At 37.2% G+C, this 26,161-nt stretch overlaps 3 protein-coding genes across 4 annotated transcripts; 2 read left to right on the forward strand and 1 right to left on the reverse strand.

Annotated features, from left to right (window-relative positions):
• Positions 1-25,692, forward strand: znf365 (zinc finger protein 365). The gene is made up of 7 exons (XM_056768397.1): positions 1-376; positions 1,914-2,638; positions 3,773-3,944; positions 4,413-4,459; positions 5,606-5,725; positions 25,488-25,572; positions 25,682-25,692. The coding sequence occupies exons 2-6, from the start codon at positions 1,926-1,928 to the stop codon at positions 25,519-25,521; spliced, it is 1,086 nt and encodes a 361-aa protein (XP_056624375.1). The 5' UTR covers positions 1-376; positions 1,914-1,925; the 3' UTR covers positions 25,522-25,572; positions 25,682-25,692.
• Positions 12,774-14,357, forward strand: adob (2-aminoethanethiol (cysteamine) dioxygenase b). The gene has a single exon (XM_056768398.1). The coding sequence runs from the start codon at positions 13,028-13,030 to the stop codon at positions 13,790-13,792; it is 765 nt and encodes a 254-aa protein (XP_056624376.1). The 5' UTR covers positions 12,774-13,027; the 3' UTR covers positions 13,793-14,357.
• egr2a (early growth response 2a) lies at positions 14,501-16,936 on the reverse strand. Of its 2 annotated transcripts, XM_056768396.1 has the most exons (3): positions 16,656-16,936; positions 16,568-16,592; positions 14,501-15,856 (listed from the first exon to the last, which is right to left on the reverse strand). In XM_056768396.1, the coding sequence occupies exons 1-3, from the start codon at positions 16,737-16,739 to the stop codon at positions 14,841-14,843; spliced, it is 1,125 nt and encodes a 374-aa protein (XP_056624374.1). In that variant the 5' UTR covers positions 16,740-16,936; the 3' UTR covers positions 14,501-14,840. The 2 variants fall into 2 exon arrangements, with proteins under 2 accessions (XP_056624374.1, XP_056624373.1); XM_056768395.1 differs by having other exon boundaries at positions 16,568-16,936.
• Positions 25,693-26,161: the final 469 nt, after the last annotated feature.

Here is a 26,161-nt window from a genome sequence, read left to right on the forward strand (position 1 = left end):
ATGAGTAAAACGGATTGTCTGCAGCACTGAATTTTGATGATTCCTCGTCCTCTAATCAATTCACTTCTGTGACTGGATCGCTTAGATCAGTTGTAAATTACCACACGTTCCGATTAAATTTTGCAACCAGTTATTTAGCAAAAACTGCATTTAGCACAAAACAGAAACCAATTTCACCTCAGTCGCTCATTCTTGACAGCGTCATTATTACCCAGATGACATCATACATCTAGATTGCGTGTGAATCAGAGGGTTACTGGTGGGGTTCGGGAAAATATCAAGCAACAGATATCAGATCAACAGATTGAATAAAGGGTAACGTTGCAACCCGAACAACAGCAGCAGCACGCACCGACATTGGATCCCGTTCATTGAGGTATGGTTGTATGGTAACGTTACAGATAATAGAAAATGTCATCTGACTACCTGTCTGATTTCAGACTCTTGAGCTGATCGCGCGCTTGCATAAGTATATCGCGCACAAATCTGGCTTTGCAAATTGTATGTATGTATACAAACGTAATGTATGATTAAATTACAAATTAAAAGACTCGGTTTCGCTGACATTTGTAACAAGACAATTTATACATATTCGATTTGCATTCCTATTATTTCCCAATGATACAACATCAACCCAGTTAAGATGCGTTCATTTTTACATCACCCTTATTATTAGTCGATTGAACCTGTATTCAGTATTATCTAGGTACAGTTTTTTCGTAACTGTGTGATTGTACAGTATCATCATATATGTATGATAAAGCTTGGTCGTTTTGCTGCCGAATTTATCCGGTCTGTTTCGCCACTCTTGTATGTCATACTGTATATGTTTCATCCATTATATCTATTTGTAGGCCTTGCAAAAAGATCACTCGGGTTAAAATGAGGCACCAGGTATGCACAGAGAAGTGCAGACTGGTTGCCTAGTAGTGCAATTGATGACATCAATATCTATAGTATAGAGCAGTGCAGCCAGTATGTTATACATTATATAGATAGCAAATGAGACATACACAAAATTGTGGAAATTTCTCTTACTGAACCAAGGCACAAAAAAGTGAACTCCCTGCTGGAAAAAGTCAACAGCAATCATCAAAGTTGTAATGGTTTTAAATGGATTTGTATTGGTTTTAATGGAAACGTATGGCGTCTACTGTATGTGATGTATTTAATGGTGGGATTTTAAATAAGATAACAACCCACCAAATAGAATCCATCACATACCAGTATACACCATTATAGTTTCCATTGAAACCAATACAATTTCCATTGTAACCATTAAATCCATTAAATGTGACCCTGGACAACAAAACTACTCCTATGGGTCAAGCTGAAGCTTTCTATTGATGTATGAGATACAACCGTTTAAAACTCAGAAGTCTGAGTGCAAAAAATCTTAAATATTGAGAAAATCGCCTTTGAAGTTGTTAAATAGGGGCACTGTGGCAGGCCATCCACTCACAAAAATAAAGTGGTTAGATATTTAAGGTGGGAAATTCACAAAATATTGTCATGGAACATGATATTTACTTAAGATCCTAATGATTTTTGGCGTAAAAGAAAAATCAATAATTTTGACCCATAGAATTTATTTTTGTCTTCTACCAAAAAATGTTCCCATGCTAATTAAGACTGGTTTTGTGATCCGGGGTCACAAATGGTCTACTGTGTTTTTTTCAGCAGATTTAACTATATATTTTTTGTTTTCATTTGTTGTAAAACCGTTGTAGTGACCCATGGTTTGCTACAGTAACTGTAGTTTAACCATGGTATTTACAAAACTGTGATGAAAAACATGGTTACTTCTGCTTTACTATAATAAAACCATGGTCACATTTCTAAAATGAAAGCAGAGATGTTTAGATCAAATGAGTGAATGAATGATTGTCAGTGATGCTTATTTTTGTGGTCAGGTCATCTGTGTCATGCAGCAGAAAGTGTGCACCCGCAACACAGCACTATTTGTGAAGAACGGTCAGGCGTGTGGAGCTGGAGCCCCTCCACAGTTCCCTTTCCGCTGCCTGCGATGTGGAGAAAATGAACGTTTCCAGAGCCTGGCTTCTCTCAGGGCTCATCTAGAGTACAGACACCCATTCCACACCAATCATGACATCAGCCTCCTATCCTCACTGGGGCGCTTTAACACAGACTGCACAGAGAGCAGCAGAGGCTCAAATTGTGACAAGCATAAAGTATGCAATGCTGGCACAAATACTAACTCAATCGGGAGAGAAGATCACAAACTTACATTCAACACTGACCGAGCTCCGTCACAACAGTTACGTGCAGAGCAGAAGCTGTTGTCCCCCGAGAGGAGCCTGATAGACATGGAGGCAGCGGCCACTGTCGGGCCCCTCTCGGCTCCAGTGGTGTCGGTTGAGAAAAGACTGGAAGGGATGATGAGGACCGCCAACAGTAGTATGGAACGACGTCTATTACGGCTGAGCTCAGAGCTGGCGCAGACAGACACGGCTATACTGTGTGAGCGCGCTCACTCGCATCACCTGGCGCAGGAGAAGCAGGAAGTGCAGGACCGAGAACGGGCACTCAGCAGACAGGTAGATGCTGCGGTTATGGTGATCGCCACTCTGCGACAACAGCTCAGCATCTCAGAGCATGAGCTGGAGAGGAGAGAACAGTGAGTTAAAGACTTTAATATTGTTTTAGGCACATAAAAATGCATAAACATCCTTTCATTGTTTATTCAACCTCATGCCATTTCAATATATGACTTTCTTTCTTCAGATATTTTGAGGAACATTTCTCAAAATATCTTATTTTGTGTTCAACCGAAGAAAAGATACAGGTTTTAATCTACATGAGGGTGAACAAATGATGACATTTTTTTTATTTTGGGTGAACTATTCCTTTATTAATACAATGCAGGTTAGACTCCAAAACACCAGAAGAACTTTTGATAATATTTGTCAAACCTTGTATTGTTTCTAGGTGCATGTGGCTATGTGTTTACCTCAAAACGATCCCAAAATTAGGAAAGACTTGCTGAAGTTTATTTTTATCAGCATGCTTCGCCTTTTAGTGTGATGTTGACTTTTTGAGCAGTTATTTTTACCGTCCTGTCACAAAGTGATGAAGGCTCCGCAAATAGGCTGTTATTGAATGGTGGGGGAGTCAAATGTATTTTATCCATGAGAACAAACTCAAAAGCCTGTGTTAGAAAGAAACATGACTAACACTTTAAAGGAATACTTCACCAGAAAAAAATGAAAATTCTGTCATGATATACTCACCTTCGAGTTGTGCCAAATCTGTATAAATTGCTTTCTTCTGATGAACACTGAGAAAGATATTTGTAAGAATGCTTATAACCAAACAGATATTGCCCCTCATCGTAGGAATAAATATAATTTTTTGTTCTGTTGAATACAAAAGAAGACATTATGAAGAATGTAGGAAAGCAAACAGTTCTGGGACACTTTTGACTACCAGTTTTTTCCTACTATGGTAGTCAATGGGGGGCAAGACCTCTCTGGTTGTAACCATTCTTCCAAATATCTTTCTCTGTGTTCATCAGAACAAAGAAATGTATCCACATTTGAAACAACTGGAGGTTAGTAAATGGTGACGGAATGTATAGGTAAAGTATCCCTTTAATAAGGTTCCTTGTTTATGTTGACGTTATGTATTTCTTGTTGTTTACTTTCTGTCTCCTCCAAATCTTGAATCCTGTCACAAAGTTGAGAATGTCGCAAAATTGGGGCTCATGTTTCATAGAGCTTTTCTTTTGTAACTACCTTTGACTGTTTGTCAGGGAGGTTATTACCATTCAGAAGTTTCTGGAAGCAGCGGCACAACACGAGATTTGTGGGAAGGTTCGCCTGCGACGGTTCATTGAAGGCCTGTTGAGACGGATTTCGCTAGCTGAGAGACTACTGGAATATTATCAGAGCGCCCCCCACAGGCACTTTTGCACCGCCCACCCTGTATGTCTTTATATTCAAGTTGGCCTAATAAATTAAGAGACCATTACAAAACAATTTTTAGTTTTTATGTATTCACTATTTATAGCTATGTGTTTAGGTAAAATGATCTAATACAAAACAATACACAATAAAAACATGATAAAATAATAAAAAACGTAGCTATCTCTTCTTGGAAAGAAACTCTTCATTTCATAATTTTTTGATGTGATTACCTCGATTTTTATTACAGTTTTCGTGTGTCTTTTCACATGCTGTTTCTGTCTTTCACATTGCTGTAGAACGACATTTGTTTTTTTGTTGAATGGTTTGATTTTGTTAAAATTCAACAGACACTGGACTGGATTGGCCACAATACACTTAGAAATGCTGAATAAATGAAAATTTGGAATGGTCTCTTAATTGTTTCTGTTTTTCGTATTTTGTGCAGTGTTCACATGGCCCATTTGTAAATTATTCTATTCATTTTAGGTGACTCATTCTTCTGAGCTTAGTCCACAGAGATTAACACACAGCAGGTATTGTATTATTGTTTTTTCATTTACATATTTGTGAGGCTTTAAATAATATAAGCCATAATTATTTATAACTGCACTGTAAACCAAAATTTTAGGTAATCAGTTATATCAAAACTTTTGAGTTATGATGTTCCCAATTTTGAGTAAGCAGAACTATCAATTATTGAGTTTGTTGTACATATGCATGTTAATTCTTTTTATTTTGAACATTTTGTAAGGTAACTTTTTTATTTAGTTATTTAGATAAAAAGAAAGGTCTTTTTAAGAAATGAAAATATTTCGGCTACTTCAACAATTAACAACCAGTAATGTAACATACTTGACTGCTATGGCACCTCCAACAACCTTGGAGCATAAGCACCACTCTTCTGAACGATGGTAACACCAAAAGTAAAAAAACAACAAACTCTTCTGAATATCCTAGATAAATGAACATTCATCATTAACAAGTCTTTTTTTCTTTTAAAAAACCCCATAAAATAACACTTAATTTCAAAATGTACACTCCTAATGCAGTCTCACGGAACCGAAATTCATTCTCAACAAATCGTCTTGGATTAACTTGTTTAAATTAAGTTAAAATAATTCAAAAGTAAGAATTAGTTATACATTAAAGTTAGTACAATTTTTTTATATAAAATTAAGTTTAGACTACTTTAACTCTCATTATTTTGAATATCCGGGTTTACAGGCCAATAAACTATATGCAGTTATTCCCCCCCTTATTGTTTAGCTTTAATGTTTGTTTCGACCATGTTTTTAATTAGCTTGAAAGGAATACTCGTCTTGTGCATTACTGCATGCTTATCTAGAGAAAATGAAAAGTTCTGATAAATTTTCAGCAGAGGTAAAAGTCATTTGAAGATGAATTTTTAATTGTTTGCGTCACTTACATCGGCTGTCATTCTTTCAAGCCCGTTTCTGCTCATATATGGCATTTGCCGTGTGTTAAATTTGGACCTTGTCTTTAACTTATTCATGTGATTCTATCAGTGAAATATCACATTGCTTCCGTTCATAAATGACTGCTCTGCTGTGTCTTAACATTTTTGTGTGAATTAAATGTACTTCATCATAGAGGAAAATGTATAGTGTGATGATGCATATAAACATAAAACCGGATTTGTCATTTGATTTCTCTGATAGGTCTTCAGGAGACCATCTAGAACAGGATGAAGAGGAGCAACTACTCGGTCAGTCCGGATTGAGACTGTCCAAATCCGCTTCCAGTAGACTGGGTTACACCAGCTGGTGCCAGCGAAGAAGGTCAGATGGGTATGAGGTTTAGGGACAGATGTAGAGTCTTGCAATGAATGTACATTTAAATAACAAAAATATTAGTTCAATTAATAGACTGATTACATCAGCAATTATAAAAATACGGAAATCCCAACTTTCTCTGAATTCACCATTATCAGCTTGAGTTTCAACTATTTTATTTTCAAACTATTATAGCTACTAAGATTAGTTTTGGTTACACCCTCAGCAAGAAATCCAGTGACATGTGAAAAATTAGTAGTTTAATGGTTGAGCTGTGAAGTATTTTAATGATGAAAATACACATTGGTTGTAGTATGGACACAGGGTAAAATTGCACTTTAATTAAAATAGCTATAGCTAGCATTATACCTTAAAATGACACTTTGTAACCCTGTTCAAAATATAACATGCTAAGATTTCCAATAAATTCTGTTCAGGAAAATAAATGTAGTTATAGGTACATTATATAACTAATGGTTGGTGTTTATAAATTATAGAACTGAGGTATGAAGCACAGATCTGATGTTATGCCGCTTAATGCTTGTTTATTTGTTCACAAACTGTCTCCTAATAGAAAATGCATCGTTTTCGTAAAAATGTAGCATTTTTGTAAGGTGCTGTCACGACTGTATTTTTAAATAGTGGTGCTACATTGTAAGAAATAAATACTTGGCTCCCTGTTCCTGATTCATTTGAAACGTAAAGGATAAGAACTCTAAACATTTCTTTGGTGGTAAAACATGCAGCTAATGGGAGATGACATCTTTAAGATGTGTAGATGTCATTAAGTGTTCTTACATTCATTGCCAGGCAATTTGATTAACATTTTTTAGCTTTGTCCATTGGAGTAACAGGACTTATGATCAGATTTATGAAGTACAAAATGGAAGCTGATTTGCATCTTGCAAACAAAACTGAAGGAATGTTTAAGTTTAAAGTTGAGTTTATCAACACAGCCAGACAGCATCTGCATGACAGAATTAATACAGAAAATTTGATCCTGTTAAATTGTTGATTCTGCACGATTGCAGGAGTACTACTTACAGTCATCTTTGGCAAAACTGAACAATTCTGACGACTAACAGTATGTACAAGGTATATAATTGTTTATGCTGCAAACGACAAATGGTTAAATCAGAATAGGATTTTTTTAATCATCAAAAGAGTACTTGTATCTAGAAATATAGTATTTCTTACCTACATTGTGGAGAAACAGGGTAGTGCTTTTGGTTGACATAGTGGTATGAAACAAAGTCTATGAAAGACATGCATTGGTTCAGGTAGACCTTTGATTCCCCCCGATATAACAATTGCATGTTAAGAGACAGCCAGAATTATTATTTTTATAATTATTATAATAATTATAAGTGCACATACACACAAAACATCAATATAGTTGTTCATTTGAACAAAAATAATTACAAATAGCAGATGGTCACTCTGGTGAGTCTATTTGTCTAGACCAATGTGAAGATAAAAATGACTTGTTTTGTTCTACTTTAGATTTATGTTTGTGATGTTATGTGACGACAGCTCATCCACTTCATTATTGTTCAATCTCGACACTGTGATAAGAATCTTATTTTGTCTATTGTGGGATCTTCATGTTTGTGTAAAACTAGTTAGGTCGTGTTTCTTTAGAAAGGAGTGCTAAAGTAGTGCTGTGTGAGCATGATGACATTCATCTGTATTTTATTGTGAGCATGCTATAATGCTTTAACCAGTGGCTTGTGCAATATGTGACGATATTTTATAGGGGACAAGAAAAAGGTGGAAAGGGAAATATTGAAATATTCAAAAGACACCATCAAATAAAAAAGTTATAGTTGGGCTCAACCTAATTTCTCTTTTGTTTTGGAATCTTTCTATTACAGTTTTTGGCATTATCTTTTGTGGAAGTTAATTCCCTCTTAAAACAGCAAACTGTTTTAAAACAGGCCATTGTTTATTAAACTCTTTTTTTATATTCCCACAGTTTTAATATTTCACTACAGGGACAGTCTATAGTAGGGCCGATGATGTCAACTATTTGTCAATTATGATTTTTTTTTTAATTAGGCTGAGCCCTACACATATAGCAATGACAATATAAATGTGACAATCAGAAAAATAAGACGATGTAAACATTTTATTTGTATTGTTTAGTTTGTTCCTGATAATAATATTAAGAGTAATTTAAGATGTTGTTTAATGTTGTGCCAAGTTGGTTTCTGTTATTATGTTAAAACTGAATTTGTTTTCTCTAGGCTTATTATCTTAATGTTTGTGCCTTTCTCTTGGAACGTTGTTATCTGTATTACATTTGTGATACTTTGAGAATTTAAGTCTCACCTGAACTTTGCTGCTTCATATGATATCCTGAAAAATAGAAATGAGATTAGAGGTGATCATTAAAGATTGATCCGTTAATGCTTTGCCTGTTATCCATCTCTTTGTGGCAAGTGCAGCATTATTAAAATCTGAATGGTCATACCCTCTTGTTTTACTGTGAGTTTTTTCTGTTAGGTACTACTAGTTTTCTACATGTTACGCTGTAATCATTCCTATTATGACCACTAGAGGGTAGCCTTGTTTTAAATGTTCATTCAACAATCACTTCTTTTGGAATTTGTCCTAAAGTCATCATGACATTTCTTTTTATCTTGTTTAACGCATTCATGAACAATTCATCTGTTCAAGTTCATACTTATGCTCTGGAGAGCATATATATAAAATAGTGTGCATGTTCGTGTTTCATCTTTGCTCGCCCTCTCTGAAATGCGTGCATTTTTAACAAAGCTCTTTGTTAAAACCGAGGTATGCTATGATTCGCCAGTTACCTAGTGCGTAGTGATTGGTCGAATACTGCAAGCGTGTGACGGGAAAGGAAACGCTTCTTAGCATTTTTGGAATACCAGAATCCAAAGCAATTGTACTAACAGGTACGCCCCACCTTACTTGCGTATACATTTGGCGATCTTAGTCAAATCATACCACAAACTGACGTAGATTTGTGGGGGTGTGGTTACATAAGGCATTTCAGGCAACTCTCAGTGAGCATTCTCTTTTAGATAGAATTCATCTTTTGTTCAGACACTTTCATTTTTGCAATTTTACATGTCTAATACATGAATGGGCAACTTAAAACACACCAAAGACACAGAAAAACACGTATTCTCACCATATGACCCCTTTAAGCAATTCCAACTGTGAGTTACAATTCTTAATGAGACATCTACTTTTATACAACCTATCAATTCACAGTGGAAAAAACAAATGTTATGTGGCTCAATCTTAACTTCAGATAGACCTCCGCAAAGAATCAATAACTGTTGAGTAGATTTAATTATATTAATACCGTTAATATACAGTAAAATATTCATATTAATTAGTACTGATATAAGTTAATTATGAATAAATTACTATTACTTGCCAGAGTGATAACTAAATAAACACTGACCAGAAGTTAACTTTGGGCCAAGCGCATTTATCCAATGAAACTATACCTATTTGTGATATTGATTCAGATAAACTCCGAGTATATTTAAATTGACAGTCCGCCCAAAATTAAAAATTCTGTCATCATTTACTCAATCATTTGTCATTTCAAACCAGTATGTCTTTCTTACGTTTGCAGAACACAAAAGAAGATATTTTAAAGAAAGTTGGTAACCAAACAGTGTCGGTATTAACACAAAAGCAATGCAAGGGAATGGGTCGACATTTTTTCAAAATATCTTCTTTCGTGTTCTGCACAAGAAAGAAAGTGATTGAGTAATTGGTGACAGAATTTTATTTTTGGGGGGAACTATTACTTTCATACAATACAATACAACTATATTTATAATCATTTGGGACTGATAGATTTGCAGTTTTAATACAATAATTTGTATATAGGTTAAAATTGTAATTCTTGGCTCAAATGTCATTGGCTAAAAGCAGGGCTGTGAGTAACCTTTGATAGTACAGCATACAAGATGCATTATAGGATTTTTTTGGAATCTCAAAATTTGAATCGTAGCCAAAATCATATCCGGCAGCTTAACCAACTTGCTAAAGACTTAAACTATCTTCAGTGTAAAGATCTGTTCCTTTTTGGATCTCCATGGAGCCAATTGGTTGTACTATATGATATGATTTATCATTCAGCACCAAGCACACTATCTGCATATGTTACATTCATGATTCTGGATCACACATTTTTCAGAGTGTCTTAAAGCATCTGCATTGTAAATGTTCAAAGAGTAACTTCTCAATACATAGACCGTGTCAAAGATTTATGTTGTATTAAACTTGAGAAAATATGACAATTCCCAGTGAGAATTTCCCCATGTTATGTTTACACTGTGTCTTAACTTGTAATAAAACTTCACATCAAGAAAGAATTCTACAGTGGTCTGTAGTGTAATAGAGCTTTGGGACCTCAGGCTCGCAGACCAATAGTTCAGAGAGCTGGCTCTCAGTCAGGAAAAACAAACCTCCAGAGAGGGAAATATAGCTTAGAGTATAGAGCTATGGCCAAAGATCAAAGACCTCTCAGCTACATTAACAAAGATTATTTAAGAGTCACGCACGCTAAAAAGAGGAACGTTTGTAAATAACAAGCTATCAGTTGTGTATTATAGGGAAATTTTAACTCTGAAGTCAAGGGTTAATTTAACTCGTCCTTTTTTATCTTTTAGCGTTTTACACTGTAAGATTGGTGAATCATTTGGCTGTTGGTCCACTCATTGTTGTCTTTATAATGTCTATATAAGTGCACATATTGAGTGGCTCTATTGTGATCAGGGTGAAGCCTCTAAGCTCAGACTGACATCACTCATTACATTGAGAATGCTGAGGCTATATGACCTCTCCAATTTACATGTTTCTGAAGGTTTTTGTTAGGCCTTTTATGACTATTTCATTTAGCTCTGTGTTATTGTGCTTGGCATAATCGCTATCCAGTATCTTTAGGTATTAAAATTGTAGAGCCCTTTGCCCGGTTGCATAAAGCACCTTAAGGTTTTCCCTTGAGTTAAGGGGTGTTTTCCCTTTACTTAAGACAATAAGAGAATAACTTAAGTAAGACTTAAGGTATATTTAAGGGCACACTTCAGGGGACTGTGTTGTGGTGATTTCATTTGTTGGGGCTGTGTGGGTCTGGTCTTGTTTTGTGGTCGATGCTGGACAACAGGGGAACAAAGTTACATTATGCCATTACTATTTTTCCCCGGTTGTTCCTATGTTTTCTGGTGACGATTGCGGAGTGGGACCGGGTTTGACCTGCACGGTTTCGGCGAGTGGGATTACCTGGGTAGCGGGTGGTGGGCTCTTCTTCTTCTTCGTGGATGTTTGCTGGGTGGCTTTCGGTGGGGTCACTGTGTGCAGCTATAACACGTCAGAGAGGATCTAGCCCTTCTGGCTGAGCCTGGTTTCGCCCAAGATTTTTTCTCCATTAATCAATCATTGGAGTTTGGATTTCCTCGCCATTGGCATGCACACCGGGAGGCTGCTTTTATTTATTTATTAGATATTATTTATTAGAATGATCTTGCTTGCTCTATAAACACCATGGGCTGTGTTTGACCTTTCTGTGATTTTCTTATTTGCTCCTGTAAAGCTGCTTTGGAACAATGCACATTGTGAAAAGCGCTATATAAATAAACTTGAATTGAATGATAAGAGTCATTCAGTTGAATGATAAGAGTCACAATAAGATTTTCTGTAGAATGGAGAAATAAATTTTTTTAGAAAGCAGATTTGGTGATGACAAAAATGATATGCATTTATTAACGATGACACGCCATCCTTATAATGTCATCAACAGATGATTCTTCACAGTCATACTGTGTGTGTGTGTGATCATAGAATCTCAGAAGACTGAAGTGGGCGATGGTGTTACATCCTTTTACATAGCTTTATCTGTTTATAGATACTGTCTTGTTATGTGTGTGCCGGTGAGTGATGCAGCAAAGTGTACAGGAATAACTACATGACCACAGATGATTAAACCATCCACATGTCTGTTTTTCTATAAATAAGTAGTTTAAAGCAATGTCATGCAAACATGTTTGTGAGTCATTGTTAGTTGGGTAAAAGGCAGCATCTCTGCTTCTGCAGCAATAATGAAATCACTGGTTTATCATCAGCAGTTGCTATAGTAATACAGTCGTGTCACTGAGTTTTGCGCACAAACTGATTCTGAATATGACTTATGAATTGTCAGGGGGTCTGTTATCTAAATAAAACAAATCCCTCTTTATTGACAACATTTTAATACACTTCTAGTGTGTTATACTGAAACAATACAATTGTATAGTTTCAGAATCATATATTGACATTGTGCAGGTAAGTAAATTGTTTATTTATGTTTTTATATACAAAATGTATATAGACACAAAATATTTTAGTTACAAAATGTAAGCCACAAGGTTAATTCTATATTATTTTATTTCATGTGTCATCTTATTTTAAAACTATCTTACCTTTTTTGTAACTGCTGCTTTCAAATAGGCCTCACTGGTTCATTTTTTAAAAAGTTCATCCAAACGTGTTTTTTCGTCAATTTTAACAACCAGTTAAGATGGTTAGAGTGTGGGTTAGGGTAAAGGTTTCGTAAGACAATAACAACAAAGATTTAGTCAAAACCAACAAGCCACGCCGACGGATCTGACTCGAAACACCAATGATTTAGTGAGAGCCACTCTTTAAAAGTTAGCAGATACTTGTAATATTCTCAAGCTACTAAATCATTAGTAACATCAACGTTTTAATGACAAATCCAGAGATTACTTCCGGGTTGAAGTGGGAATTATCGAACTTCCTAGAGCACGTGAATGCAGCGTTGGAGGTGAAAGATCCATGTGTTATTGCCCCTTGAAACGCAAGCATGTGAGGGACTTGTAGTAACTCCGTTTAAGTGTAATGTCTGTCACTCTGTCCTTATGGAGTCTTTGCAAAGACATTTTCATTCAGGTTCGACGTCTTAAGTTATCGCCCCCAAATGTTAAAGCATGAGCTTCTTGGAGCGGTTGTTTAGTAATATTACATCATTTTAACCGTGTGATAAAACTACGTTTCCCACAATCCTCTTAGTGACGTGTAGCTGTGTTGACATTGCGTACGTGTGAATTTTATGTCTGTAAATGGGGCAGTCACAACATGAACGTAATGTCCATGTAACGTGTTTCGTATGGCACGCTGTTGCTGCAGACGTGGTCTGGAGTTTGATGACTCAAATGAGAAATTAATTGATTTTTTATATAAAGGTGCACCTGATACTAAAGGGGAAGCAGAGCGCGTGCAGCGTGAAGTTCAACGTCAAGTGGACGCGGGACGTGCGTTATTATGCCACGAGACAACATGACTTCCACAGTCCAGAGAGTCGCCAAACAGGCGCTAACGACGTTCCGAACCCCTTCTGTAGCGAGCGAGCACAACAAAGTGTTTTCAGAAAACCTAAGCAAACTGAAAGCCCTTTTGTCGGAGGTCAGAGCGGCTGATTTGAAGATCGTACCCCGAAGCATTGAGAGCTCCCCGATTCCGCCCTCGCGCATCGCGCCTCCAGTCACGTACATGCACATCTATCAGTCCGACGCGTTTAGCATTGGTGTGTTTCTGTTAAAAACGGGTGCTTCCATACCACTGCATGATCATCCGGGAATGTACGGTATGCTAAAGGTGATCTACGGAAAGGTCCGAATCAGCTGTTTCGACAGGCTGGATAAACCCAGGGACGGTGCCAGCGGTGTGCAGTTCAACCCTCCGTTAATGCCCTTCCAGAGAAGTTCTCTGAGACCCACTGTGCTGAAATCGGTGGGTGAATACACGGAAGAGAGCAGCCCTTGTGTGCTGTCTCCTCAGAAGGACAATATCCATCAGATAGACGCTGTAGATGGACCCACCGCTTTCCTGGACATTTTGGCACCACCCTATGACCCGGATGACGGCAGAGACTGTCACTATTACAAAATCTTGCATGCGCATTCTGAGGCCGCAGATAGGAAGAACGAAGCCCAGGGACAGGGGGACTTGTGGCTTATGGAAACGCCGCAGCCTAATGAATTCTGGTGTGGCGGTGAACCTTACCCGGGGCCTAATGTTTCCCTTTGAAGGATTTTATTAATAAGCACGTGGTGATTAAAGACATTTCATGTTATTTCTTTGTATGGCCTGATAGCATTTCAATCAAGCATTTATTATGTGGAATAATAGAAATGTATCAACACCTGTAATTATACAACCCTGATGCACTTACGTTCAGTTGCTGTCTTGAACCCAGTTGTTTTTTGACCATTTATATTGTTAAGGGATTAAGTCCATAAATGTATGATATTTGCCTGCAAACTGTGTCTTGAGTTTCTGTCTTAAAGAGTGGTTTCACTAGCTCATGCTATTTAAATATGTACAGCAAATGTAAGATTTGGTTTAACAGCTCTTATGACAAAAGAGTGGAACCCTATTCATCCTCCATGTTGTAATGTATTAATCCATCAATAGGACCAACAAATATGTTTAGCAATAGGACTACACTGGATATTGCCCTGAATACTAAACATGATTAAAACAAACATATAGTTGAGCACTTACTCAGATGAAACTCATTTTTATAAATGTTATATTTAATGACTTAATCCTGTTATGCAACAGTCTTTACTAATAAAGCATAAGACAGTGATTGGTGTTATTTACAGTGAGTTTGTAAATACTGACGAGACACAGATGCGTGTAATGGCCAATGCGTGCATTTGTTTTTGTAAAATGAGGACCTCTAGTGGTAAACACATATATATATTTGAAGAACTTTTTCAAATCAACGCATCACGATTCATCACTGTTTATTCAAACACAAACTAAAGTTATCAATAAAAAGAGAACTCATGGAGCTATGTAAACATTGTGAATACCTTAGTGTGGTAATCTACAATTTTCCATCGTATGACAGAAGTGGTGACACAATTGCTTCACAGACGCTGAAAACAAAAACTGTGCTTTACAAATGTACACTTTTAACGGACTTTTCTATTCTTCTGCTTACTACAACAAATTACATTTAACATTGAAGTCATAAGCTGCCTTCGCATATTTGTATGCGCATAAACGTAACGACGGTTCCATAATAAAAACAGGACCATGTACCCACAACCGGTCAGGTTTATTTTCACAGCGGTATGCCATCCGCGGTCGAGTTGTGTGGAGTCACAGAGTCTTTTTTGTCTTTCTGTCTCTGGTGAATTTTTGTGTGCCTTCTTCGTTCGTCGCTCCTCGCAAACTTCCTATCGCAGAAGTCACAGGAGAAGGGCTTCTCGCCCGTGTGCGTGCGTATGTGAGTCGTGAGGTGGTCGCTCCGACTGAAGCTGCGCATGCAGATGCGGCACTGAAACGGCTTGTGTCCGGTGTGGATACGCACGTGTCGCGTGAGCTCATCCGAGCGAGAGAATCTCCGGTCGCATCCCTCAGCCGGACAGGGATACGGGCGCTCGTGCACCGGTGTTTTGCACGGTCGGTTTGGGTATTTCCGTGGCCGCAATATTGGCCTGAGTGGGACGTTTTGAGGGTGGGCATCTATAGGTGGCCTAGACGCGTCTAGCGGACACGCCAGTGTAAAATTTCTTATCGTGTTCAATGGAGTCAAAGGTGGGGGGACGCGAATAGATTCCAACGACCGTGAAAATGGCTTAATGTCCTGAAACATAGCCATGTCCCTTTGGCTGTTAGTGGTTTGATAAAAGCCCCCGCATTCGGGAATGATAGAAAAAAGCGCCCCGTCAATAGTTGACTTTGGAGTTGAGTAGGACGTTGTGGCGTATGTTAAGGGGCACGTGGTGGTCGATAGGTAGCCCGAATGGTCCTGGTAACCTTCGGCAGTGCAGGTGTAAGAGGGAGGAGATGTGTACATGTGTTCCATGTTGGGAAGGTTTTGACCTATTTTGGAGCAGCCTGGCGTAAGGTCAGTAGGAGCGGGAGAGTCGGTGGAGAATGATCCTGGGGAAGATGTCCTGTCTTGCACCCCTGCGCTGACAAAGTTGATTATTCCTTCTTGATTCCAACTTCCGTGCGCGTCGATGGAAATTTTCCCTGTGTAGGCGACGGGCGCGCTGTGCGAGGAGAACTTGCTCGACTCTGACAGGTCCAGGCCCCGTTTCTCCACGCCGAAACTATCGGGGTTTAAGCCACCTGTGGAAAAAAGACTGTTCTGCTTAGTTTTTATTCATATCACTGCGTTACGTCGGGTTCCTAACAAATAATGAGCGGGTAGAACAGCCACGTATTTGGTTAGGATTATGTAGACTCGGACACTCTTTTAATTCTTGTGAATATTCCACAGAGGTTATGTTTTAAGGAAGTGTTTTTATAGAACCATACATTGCAGTCTCTAATACTTAAAGCCATCTAACATTTACATCGTTATTGAGCAGGGAAAAATGATAAAGCTATGCTAATTTAATAAAGTAACACCTATGGCGGACAGGTCACATTGGAGAAGTTATGACGATAGGGATCTTCCATTAAGTAGTTTAAGAATTTAAGTTAATGAAATTAAAAAAATAATAATAATTAGACTATACATAATTTAGGCTACATGAACAGTAAAATGTATAACGATCAGGAAGAATAGCCATTTAAACCATTGCAACGCATATTTTACACGTATGCAAATGAAGCATGCTATTAAACATTTAAACACATTTTTAATGTGTTGTATTTCTTCAGCAACATTATGATATTAGAATTTTAGTATGGAGAACTCACAAAACTAGTATTTGAACTACATAGCCTTACTAAACGTAAGATTTGTGCAGCTTGGCTTGTGAATCAACCCCATACTGGGACGTAAAGCCATTGTGACAACTTTTCTTAAATAAGACATTGACATTCATTTCTTACCTCCGGACGCTTCACTGAACTGGTCAGAATAGACCCCCACTTCTACATCTGAGAAACCTGTAGACAGTGATGTGGGGATCTCATCCAGAGAATAGACGTTTGACGGTAGAGAGCGTAAGAAATCATTCAACGACGTCGTGATTTTATCCCCGGTGTTAGCTGTTGCTGTCATATTCTCGATGTTGTTAGAAAAAACCTTGGTTAATTTTCTCAAGTTGTTCAGAGAGATGTTTGATGTAAGTGATGCTATAAATGCGATCCTGCGCTTTAATTCACCTGTGTGATTATCATTAGCGCGCGCATCGCTCTGTTAGTTTTAATCCGCGAGCCATCAGGTCCCTTCATGTGTCTGCTAACCAATAAGTGAAACTTTATGTCGTAGTATGCATTTAAAAGGAGCCCGTCAATGCCCCGTTACGTCACTGACCATACAAGGACAGAACATTGTAAAAAAAAAACGGGTTGGGCTGTTTTTTTTGGCTTATGGCCATATGACGACACGAGGGAGTCCATCAAAAACGCATTTCAGATAGAGCTTTGAGTTTGACATAACTCATTTTCATACATCTAAATGATATGCTGTAGGTATTAACACGATAGCCTAATAGATTTACGACTCGTGTACGAGCCTTTATTTCAATAATTATTGTGAACTCTTTTTGCTGTGTATTATGATCAGGAATTCCGGTTGGGTCGCACCCCATAAATGGTTATTATCCGGTAATGTCAAACACGCCCTCTTTGACTTATATGGGACGCCTCCGGGAAACTCTACACGGAAAATAATCATCCACCCCGAGCGCAAATCCCACAGAGGAACCGCAATAAAAGTAAATTCAGGAAAGTGAAATTTGAATATGTTGGAAAGTTTGCTCTAATTTTAAAAGTGTTAAAGGAAACATATTTGTTCACAAAACGTTCTTCCTCGTGTAACAGACTAGCACCGTTGCGATAAAACAGCGTTATAGGTTAAAAAGCATCGTCACATAAATAAAATAGCATTTGAATTTTCCAGCATATATAAAAATTATTTCAAAGCAATATTCCAAAGCATTTTAAGCATCTAAAATGTTACCTATAGCTTGTTCTCAATTTTCATTTAGACTCCAGATTATTATAATTATTGTTTTTATATAAGTTTTCTATAAACATATGCCTTTATACACAATCCTATATCATATCGTTTAATTCCCATATGTTCCAAAGTGGTATTGACACTGTAAGGCCATCCTCGGCTCTTCATCCTATCCTTCGTCACTTGTTTTTCTGCCACCACGGTCTATTTTCAACTATGGCAGCATGAGCAACAGAGCATTTGCTGTATGTGCGGATGAGGTCTAATTCATATCCACCCACACTACGGAACAGCCCTTCTCCATGAAGTCCTAGCGAAAGTGGAGCCTCTTTGAATAGATCTGCATCTGCCCTCGTACTTCTGTACAGACACCCCCAACCTGCTTCCATTTTCTCTGTTCCCATTCACACTCGCCCACTTGCGCAGGCACTGCATGCTGACTGAGCTTCTGTGCAACCCACACTTATACAAACTGTACTCTCAAGATTGATCATAATCAGATCTCATTTCAAAGTCTCTTGTATTCTGTTAGTACAGTAGGGAATACTGGGCATGCTCTTTCAATTTATATTTAGGCTAAATGACAGTTTAGATTAGGAAGATTATTTTACATAGGATCATTTTTTCACATTAAAGACCTTGCAATAAGAACAAACATGAAATAATGGAGCTTCCTAGAGTATTAAGACAAATATTTGTATATATTTTTCGTTTTTTAACTTAAAAATCTCTTCTGTGCCAAATTTTTTTTTTCTTTGTGCTTTTCAAATAGAAAACTTTCATAGTTTCTGCTTACGAATTTAAAGGGATATTTCACCCAAAAATGAAAATTCATCATTTACTCACCCTTTTGTCATTTCTGAACTGTATGTTTTTCTTTCTTGCGCAAATCACAAAAGAAGATATTTTGAAGAAAGTTGGTAACTGAGCAGTGGCACCCGTTGACTTCTATTGTAGGGACAGAAAACCAGTGAATAGGGGCCAGTTACCAACATTCTTCAAAATAAATTTTTCGTTGCAGAAGAAAGAAAGTCATATAGGTAAATGATTAGATAGGGTTGTGAATTATTACTTTAAATAGTAACATAAATATGCCTATATATTATCACATTGTCAGCTGACAGGTTTTAGTTATAATATCCCTCTAATGTGAATAAGTATTCAGTAATAAACTCACTGCGTTATTTCCTTCATTTCATCCCAGATGAGGCGGCTCTGATAATGTGTATGATCTGAAAATGTCAACACCACATCAACTCCGCGACATCAAAAGCTTTTAGATTGATCTCAACAGCAGCCTGTCATTCTGATCATGAGAAGACAACCTGTCAAATTTGGGCTGACTGAAGCTTAAATAAGTTGGTTATTTGGATTAATAAATTCAGGTGTCACGTTATAGATTAAGCTTGTTTCTTATTGAAAGCCAAACATCTATTCATTCTCAAAATCGATGGGGGCAGTGCAAATGTTCACTTCCTTTGTCTTACGCCTACAGACACAAAAATTTCTTGCCATTGTGTCAGTGTTGCTAGTCACCAGGAAAAGTTAATTGCAGCTGTGGAAGATAGAATACTTACATAACTTAGACAACCGTTTATCAGAGATATCATTAAAATTATATTGAAAATATCAAAAAGACCTGAAAATGCTGTTGAAGGCATGAACATATTGTGTGGAAAATTAGACAGACAAAATTGGGAAAACCCACATTCGTTACAATTTTATGATATAAAAGTTAAAGGTTTAAATGAAGTGAATTTCTTTGTAGCAGATGGTAAATAATTTCGGCGGGTTGGTCGATACCCCCCATCCCAACAGCCCCTCCCTTTGTGCCCCTCTAATGCCCTGTGTGCCTTGCACGCCCACATAGCGCCATGTTGGGATGGGTTCACAGCCCATTTTGTTTGCGTTCGCTTTGGTGTTGCGTGGGGGTTTGGTGACCCCTGCACACGACGATTAATCAAACGTCACTCCGTGATTTCTCCAAAACTCACTATTCTTTTTTTATAACACAACACGCCCGTGCTAAATGCAATGTTACGTTTTCGATAAACCTTCCATTTTGGCCTTCCAATTTAGCTCCATTTAGATATTTTTTGACTTATGCTTAAGAAACTCATATGTTTTGGTAAACTTATATATAAAAAATATATAAAAGATATATTGTCAGTGCACAAATCAATTCGAATACCCCGTACACAGCTTAATTGTCTTACTTAATTTAGTGTGTTCATTCTGAATTTCATTATATTCGGTTATATTCTTGAAAGTTCACTTTGGTGTGTCATTTTATTTTTGTACATTTTTTAAGAAAACAAGTCACTACCTTTTAAACACATCCCTATATTTAAACTAAAATTCCAATTCTAGTGAAATTCAAATTTCCCCTTTTCTGTGGTTGGCAACCATTGTTATGTATTAGTTTTTACACAAATACACTCTGCTAAAACTCACTCCAAAACATTACGGCACAATGAAATCGTTACTTTTAAACTTACCAGCATTCAAGGCTGTGTTCTTCTGAAGGTGTGCTTGGTTCTCATGGCCAGAAACATCAGCGTAGAGATTCTCTCTTGTCTTGGTCCTTCACGGTTTCCTTCAGATGTTAGTCTGAGCACCACTAAACACTAATCAGATAGTGCTCAACATCTCTACGAGCAGATTCGTATTTGCTTTACCATTTGTTTAGACACCAACCAGAAAACAGGACAATACACTTGTTCCCACCTCCAAACACCCTCACAATTGAAACTGCTATGGTAATGAGTTAGATTTGGGGAATGCAGCAGATTGGGCCAGAGAGGGTCTCCTGTGGTGGGGAGGGGGATTCCGTAGGTGTGAGGGTTGGTCCTGTTCATGGGTTTGAGGTGTGGCTTTCCAAAAACTGCCCCTCTGGTGAAGGGGCTCACAAGCAACATCAGCAACCCGATGACAATTTAACTGCCGCATTGTTTTTAGAGTTTTATCATTGTAGATACATGTGATTCAAACGTGTTATGAAGCAAACTTCTGTTGCAAAGTCCAGTAAACCCATTTGAACATCTTTAAGGACATTTGGATCAGAAAGAAAGCAAAATTGTCATTTCTGTTCATGTAATGGACTTTAGTTACTTTTTATTGTTTATTGTGAGTAATCTGACTAAATTTTAAATAATAAACATAATTTTTCCAGGCCAGAACATTACACAAATAGGCTCACTGCATGCTGTGCTGTGACTGTCTTGCAGAAACACAAATAATTGCCTGGACGCTCAGATGATGCAGCAAGGAAATTACAATTTCATTTACTGACTAAAAAGAAGCCATAATCTGTAATCCTGCATCTGTAAAATGTGTGCACATTATGTGTCACAACTACATCAGAATGAGTTCTTTATAATAATAAGTTTGCAATGAGGATATATGCCTTGGTGACTTAATATAAGAATAATTATCTATTAATAATGAATGTTATTTAAAGGTATTTAAAAGGTTTATTTAAACAACACACACAAATTGACTCAGGATTATGAAAAATAACGGAGGAGATTTAGGATTATGCACTTTACTAGTGTTGAGATCGAAATTATGACCTTATAACCATTCAAAATATACTATATATAAATTATATACAAAAATACTATAAAACTAATTAAGAACAATTTGAAATCAAACCTAAAAATTGATTTAGTTCCTGTTATTATAAGAATAAAATAAAATGTATACTATTTTTAATTGTTTAATATTATACATTAGATTTAACAATCTAATATAAATATATTTTTTAATGCAGCAAAATTACAGCAGCCACATATTTATTACTTATAATGCTAATAACAATAAGATGCATTTCACTACAGCTGTATGATATGTATATAACTGTGTATGTGACAAATAAAAATCCTAAAATTGTAATTGTTAATGTAATTATTGATACTTTATAAAATTCTCGGCATATATAAACCTTCTGTGGATAAAATGAGAAGCTCCAGCCCTTTTTTCTCTCAGGGATCAGTGATCCCCCATCACGCAAAATTCCCTGTGCGTAGGTGGAGAGAGCAGGAAGATGGATGGCCAAGGCCCTAGAGTTTGATGCTATTGCCCATGTCATCACCCAGAAACAAAGACAGAAGGCAACAGCAAGGAGAGGATGGAGACCCCGGATCATTAGATAGAAAATCAACATGAGCCAGCTTACAAAGAACCTTTGAAAAAATCCCCTTATTATCCCCCTTATATACAACTTTTTAGCCATGCTTGCAGCTTATCTACTGTATAGCTGATCTGTGTTTTATATCATATGCTGTTGTTTTGTCTTATTTCAGTTATTCAGCCTTGTAATGTTCATCCACAAGATATTTCTTATAGTCCCACACAGAATGATTATTTGAATTGTCAAAGACAAAACAACCACCCCCAATGTGCATGTGGTGGAGAACAACATCCCACATCAATACCCAAGACTGAGACAAGTGAGAATTTACTGCTTAATCCAGTTTATTATAGAAAAATTCATACAAATATCCGATCAAAAGAAATAATAGAAATAATGCTAGAAGTGTTTGCTCTATAGCAGAGAATTTAGACTAATTCAGTTATGGTTTATCTTGTTTACACACATTGCCTTAACCTTTTTAACTGTGCAAATGTATCATAGCCTATGAGTTATATGACAATCCAGTGTTAAGTGTAGTATGATAGTGTCAAAACTTTCTAGATTCATTTGTCCACAAAAACCTTCGTGTTGTTGCACTAAACTGTTTTGCGGTTGTTTTACACAGAGGCCAGCAGATGTCGTCATACACTTCGTATTCAAGACATTCAAAACCATGCTTCACGTCACAACAATCTCGTGTTTATATGAAGTTGCGCAATCTGCGCAGTTTGTGTTCCGCTAGTTTGCTGTCTGTTTTGAGTTCAATTCAATTCAAGTTTATTTATATAGCGCTTTTCACAATGTGTATTGTTTCAAAGCAGCTTTACAGGGGCAAACAAGAAAAACAGAAAAGTTAAAACACAGCACAGTGCATGGTATTTATACAACGAGTAAGTTCATTCTAATAAATAACATCTAATTTCTAAATAAATAAATGAATGAATGCAGTCTCCCGGTGAGCAGGCCAACACTGCCCTGCTGTGGCGAGGAACCCAAACTCCAATGATTGATTAATGGAGAAAAAAAAACCTCGGGGGAAACCAGGCTCAACCGGGAGGGCCAGATCCCCTCTGACGTGTCATAGCTGCACTCAGACTGGTGACATGTGATTTTAGTTTAGCATTTAATACCAAATATTGTAACTTCAGCATTAATAAGACAAATAGTCCGTCTTTGCTCTTGGTTGGGGATGTAGTGGTCTGAGCTGGGATGGTCCGATGGTCATATTTCTCTTGGCAGCTGGTGGAATTGCCTTAGATGGAGCTGGGATGGTCAGTCAGTCTGCAGCTGTATCTGGTGTAATCTCAAATTGGGGATGGGCATCTGTCGGTCGTCTGGACATGGTGGAACTTCTTCCTACCTCGGGATGGGCATCTGTCGGTCGTCTGGACATGGTGGAACTTCTTCCTACCTCGGGATGGGCATCCCGAGGCAGAGGCGGAAAGAGAATAAAGAGAATAATTAGCGTAGCTGCTGTTCATTAACTATGCATTAAGTGAAAGCTTGGCTGAAAAGATGTGTCTTTAATCTAGATTTAAATTGGGAGAGTGTGTCTGACCCTCTAATAGTATCAGGAAGGCTATTCCAGAGTTTAGGTGCTACGTATGAGAAAGCTCGTCCACCTTTGGTGGATTTTGTTATTCTAGGTATTGTCAAAAGTCCTAAGTTTTGAGATCTCAGCGAGCGTGATGGGTTGTAACGTGATAAAAGCTCGGTTAAGTAAGTAGGTGCTAAACCGTTCAGGGCTTTGTAAGTAATTAAAATAATTTTAAAATCAATGCGATACTTAATGGGTAGCCAGTGAAGCGATGATAAAACTGGGGTTATGTGATCGTATTTTCTTGACCTAGTAAGAACTCTGGCAGCTGCATTCTGAACTAACTGTAGTTTGTTTATCGATGATACAGGACAACCACTAAGTAGAGCATTACAATAGTCAAGCCGTGAGGTCACAAATGCATGAATAAGCTTTTCTGCGTCTGCAACACATAAACTATTTCGTAATTTGGCAACATTTCTAAGGTGGAAGAAGGCTGTTTTTGTGATATTTGAGATGTGATTTTTAAATGACAGGTTGCCGTCTAATATAACGCCTAGGTCTTTAACTGTATTTGTTGGAGTAACAGTGCAGCTTTCAATTTGCAGGCTGTAATCGGAGATATTCGGTTTACTTAATTTTGGTGCTATAAGTAATATTTCTGTTTTGCTAGAGTTTAAAAGGAGGAAATTACTAGTCATCCAATGTTTTATGTCCTCGATGCACTCTGCCAGTTTGGATAGCTTAAAGGAATCATCTGGTCTTGATGAGATATATAGCTGAGTATCATCTGCATAACAGTGGAAGCTAATTCCATGTTTTCTAATAATGTTGCCGAGGGGCAGCATGTATATGGAGAAAAGCAAGGGTCCTAAAACCGATCCCTGTGGTAATCCATAATTGACTTGCGTAAGATTTGACGATTTCCCATTTAAATGGACGTATTGATATCGGTCTGTTAAGTAAGATCTGAACCATTGCAGTGCCTGTCCCTGAATACCGATATAATGGTGTAAACGATCTAGTAGTATTTTATGGTCTACAGTATCGAAAGTATCGAATTTACAGTATTGACAAAAGTAAATAATCAGAGAAAACACTGTCAGTCTGGTGGATAAAAGCAGAATGGAAGTTATGGACAGCCCACTAAATCAAGTAAGTTGTTCAGCAAGGTTAACTTTAAAAATGTGTAGGAAACATGATGTCGGTTGTCCAGTGATGTCTGAAAATAGTAAACATAGAAAACAAAGTTTTACATCTTTAAACTTACATCCAAAAATGAAAATAAATAATTTACACCCCACAACTTTCATTTTACCTGTGGAATATTCTTTTGAAACATGATAATGCTACTTTTTTACAGAATGAAATCATACAGTGACCAGGCGATAAAAAATAATGGCAAAACGATATATTTTGATATATGATTCACTGAAAATCTTTACCTTCCTGTAGCTCTAATCTCATCCATAGTCACTGTTCTATTCGGAAATGAATTTGTGTGAAATTTCTATAAGATTTCACTTTTTGTGTTTCCTGGAAGACATACAGATTTGAATGAATTTGAGGGATAATGTTCCCATTTATACATTCTAAACCTGTATCCTATTATTTGTTCTGTCAAACAAACAAAAATAGAGATATCTTGGAAATGTGGGTTGCCAAACAACATTTGCCCCTACTGACTTTTATTATTTGGAAATAAAACCACTGATAGGTTTCTCAAAATATCTTTTTATGTGTTCCACAAAAACAGAAAGTTATATAGAGCAGTGGTTCTCAAACTTTTTTGTTGTGAGACCCCCTTTGTGTAGAGTGCATTGCTTTGTGCCCCCGCCTCCTTATAAAGACTAGTAAACTTAAACTTAAAATGTAAAGTAAACCAAAACACATATTCCGTTATACAATGCTGAAACATCAAACCTTTTGGTTGTTGGTCTTATTTTATTGATGTTTGATTGCACAAAATTTAAGATAAATTTCATTAAATGCCACAAAAGCTGTGGTCCCTCGGAACCATGTTGGGGCCCCCAGTTTGAGAGCCACTGATATAGAGGATTTGAATTACATGAGGATTTTTTTATGAATTATCGCTTTCATGATATATTTAGACTTACTGTTAGATGACCAGACCCTGCAATAAATTCCATTGCGTTGACTCTCTCTCCTACAGGCACATTATTACAGTCAAAAGGCAAACCGATTAGTGGCAAAAGAAAAATATGAGGAGTCGATTTTATGCCATGGTCAAGCAGCAGGTAAAATAACAGCGGCCCTTTTGTTGCCAATACCTAACCTATTAAGTACAACTTTATAACAGTGCTTTAAAGAAATGAAATGAATCTGTCTTTTTGTCTCTCTGTTCAGAGCTATTGAAAGAGGCCTTATCAATGACACAAAGTGAACAGGTAAGGCAACATATTTGTGATGACAAGACAGGTGTGACCCCATTCCAGCAGTCTGCCATTTGTTTCTTTTGGGATATGCATTTTACCAGAGTAGTGCTGACACCATGAATCTTACAGGTTTTTTTGCATTTGTGGACCCATTCTGCAAAAAAGTAAAAAAAGTTTACTAAAAATGTTAACTATGGCAGGAGTATGTATTTCATTTCACAAACGTGTTGCTGTGTTCCATGAGAAAATAAAACAAATGGATTTTTCCTATTTAAATGCAAAAGTATTTTAAATACCCATTACTTGTTCCCTGACATACAAGGATGTATCATTTTAAATATTGAACCCTTTAATGTTAAAGGTGTTGAAAAGTTCCTTTTAGGTTACGGTACCACCAGAAACACACAATTTTTTTAGTACTGTTTCCTTTCTGTTATTCTGCGTTTTGTCC

Source organism: Triplophysa dalaica, chromosome 15, assembly GCF_015846415.1.
Source record: "Triplophysa dalaica isolate WHDGS20190420 chromosome 15, ASM1584641v1, whole genome shotgun sequence".
NCBI classification, from domain to species: domain Eukaryota; kingdom Metazoa; phylum Chordata; class Actinopteri; order Cypriniformes; family Nemacheilidae; genus Triplophysa; species Triplophysa dalaica.

What these genes read in the sequence shown, in the direction of transcription:
- egr2a (XM_056768395.1), bottom strand. Translation starts at nt 16,739, where the DNA reads ATGACAGCAACAGCTAACACCGGGGATAAAATCACGACGTCGTTGAAT. An exon ending in GTTCAGTGAAGCGTCCGGAG is followed by an intron (nt 15,857 to 16,567) that starts GTAAGAAATGAA and finishes TTTTTTCCACAG; the next exon opens with GTGGCTTAAACCCCGATAGT.
- adob (XM_056768398.1), top strand. Translation starts at nt 13,028, where the DNA reads ATGCCACGAGACAACATGACTTCCACAGTCCAGAGAGTCGCCAAACAG.
- znf365 (XM_056768397.1), top strand. Translation starts at nt 1,926, where the DNA reads ATGCAGCAGAAAGTGTGCACCCGCAACACAGCACTATTTGTGAAGAAC. An exon ending in ACTTTTGCACCGCCCACCCT is followed by an intron (nt 3,945 to 4,412) that starts GTATGTCTTTAT and finishes TATTCATTTTAG; the next exon opens with GTGACTCATTCTTCTGAGCT. An exon ending in AGCTGGTGCCAGCGAAGAAG is followed by an intron (nt 5,726 to 25,487) that starts GTCAGATGGGTA and finishes TCTCTCCTACAG; the next exon opens with GCACATTATTACAGTCAAAA.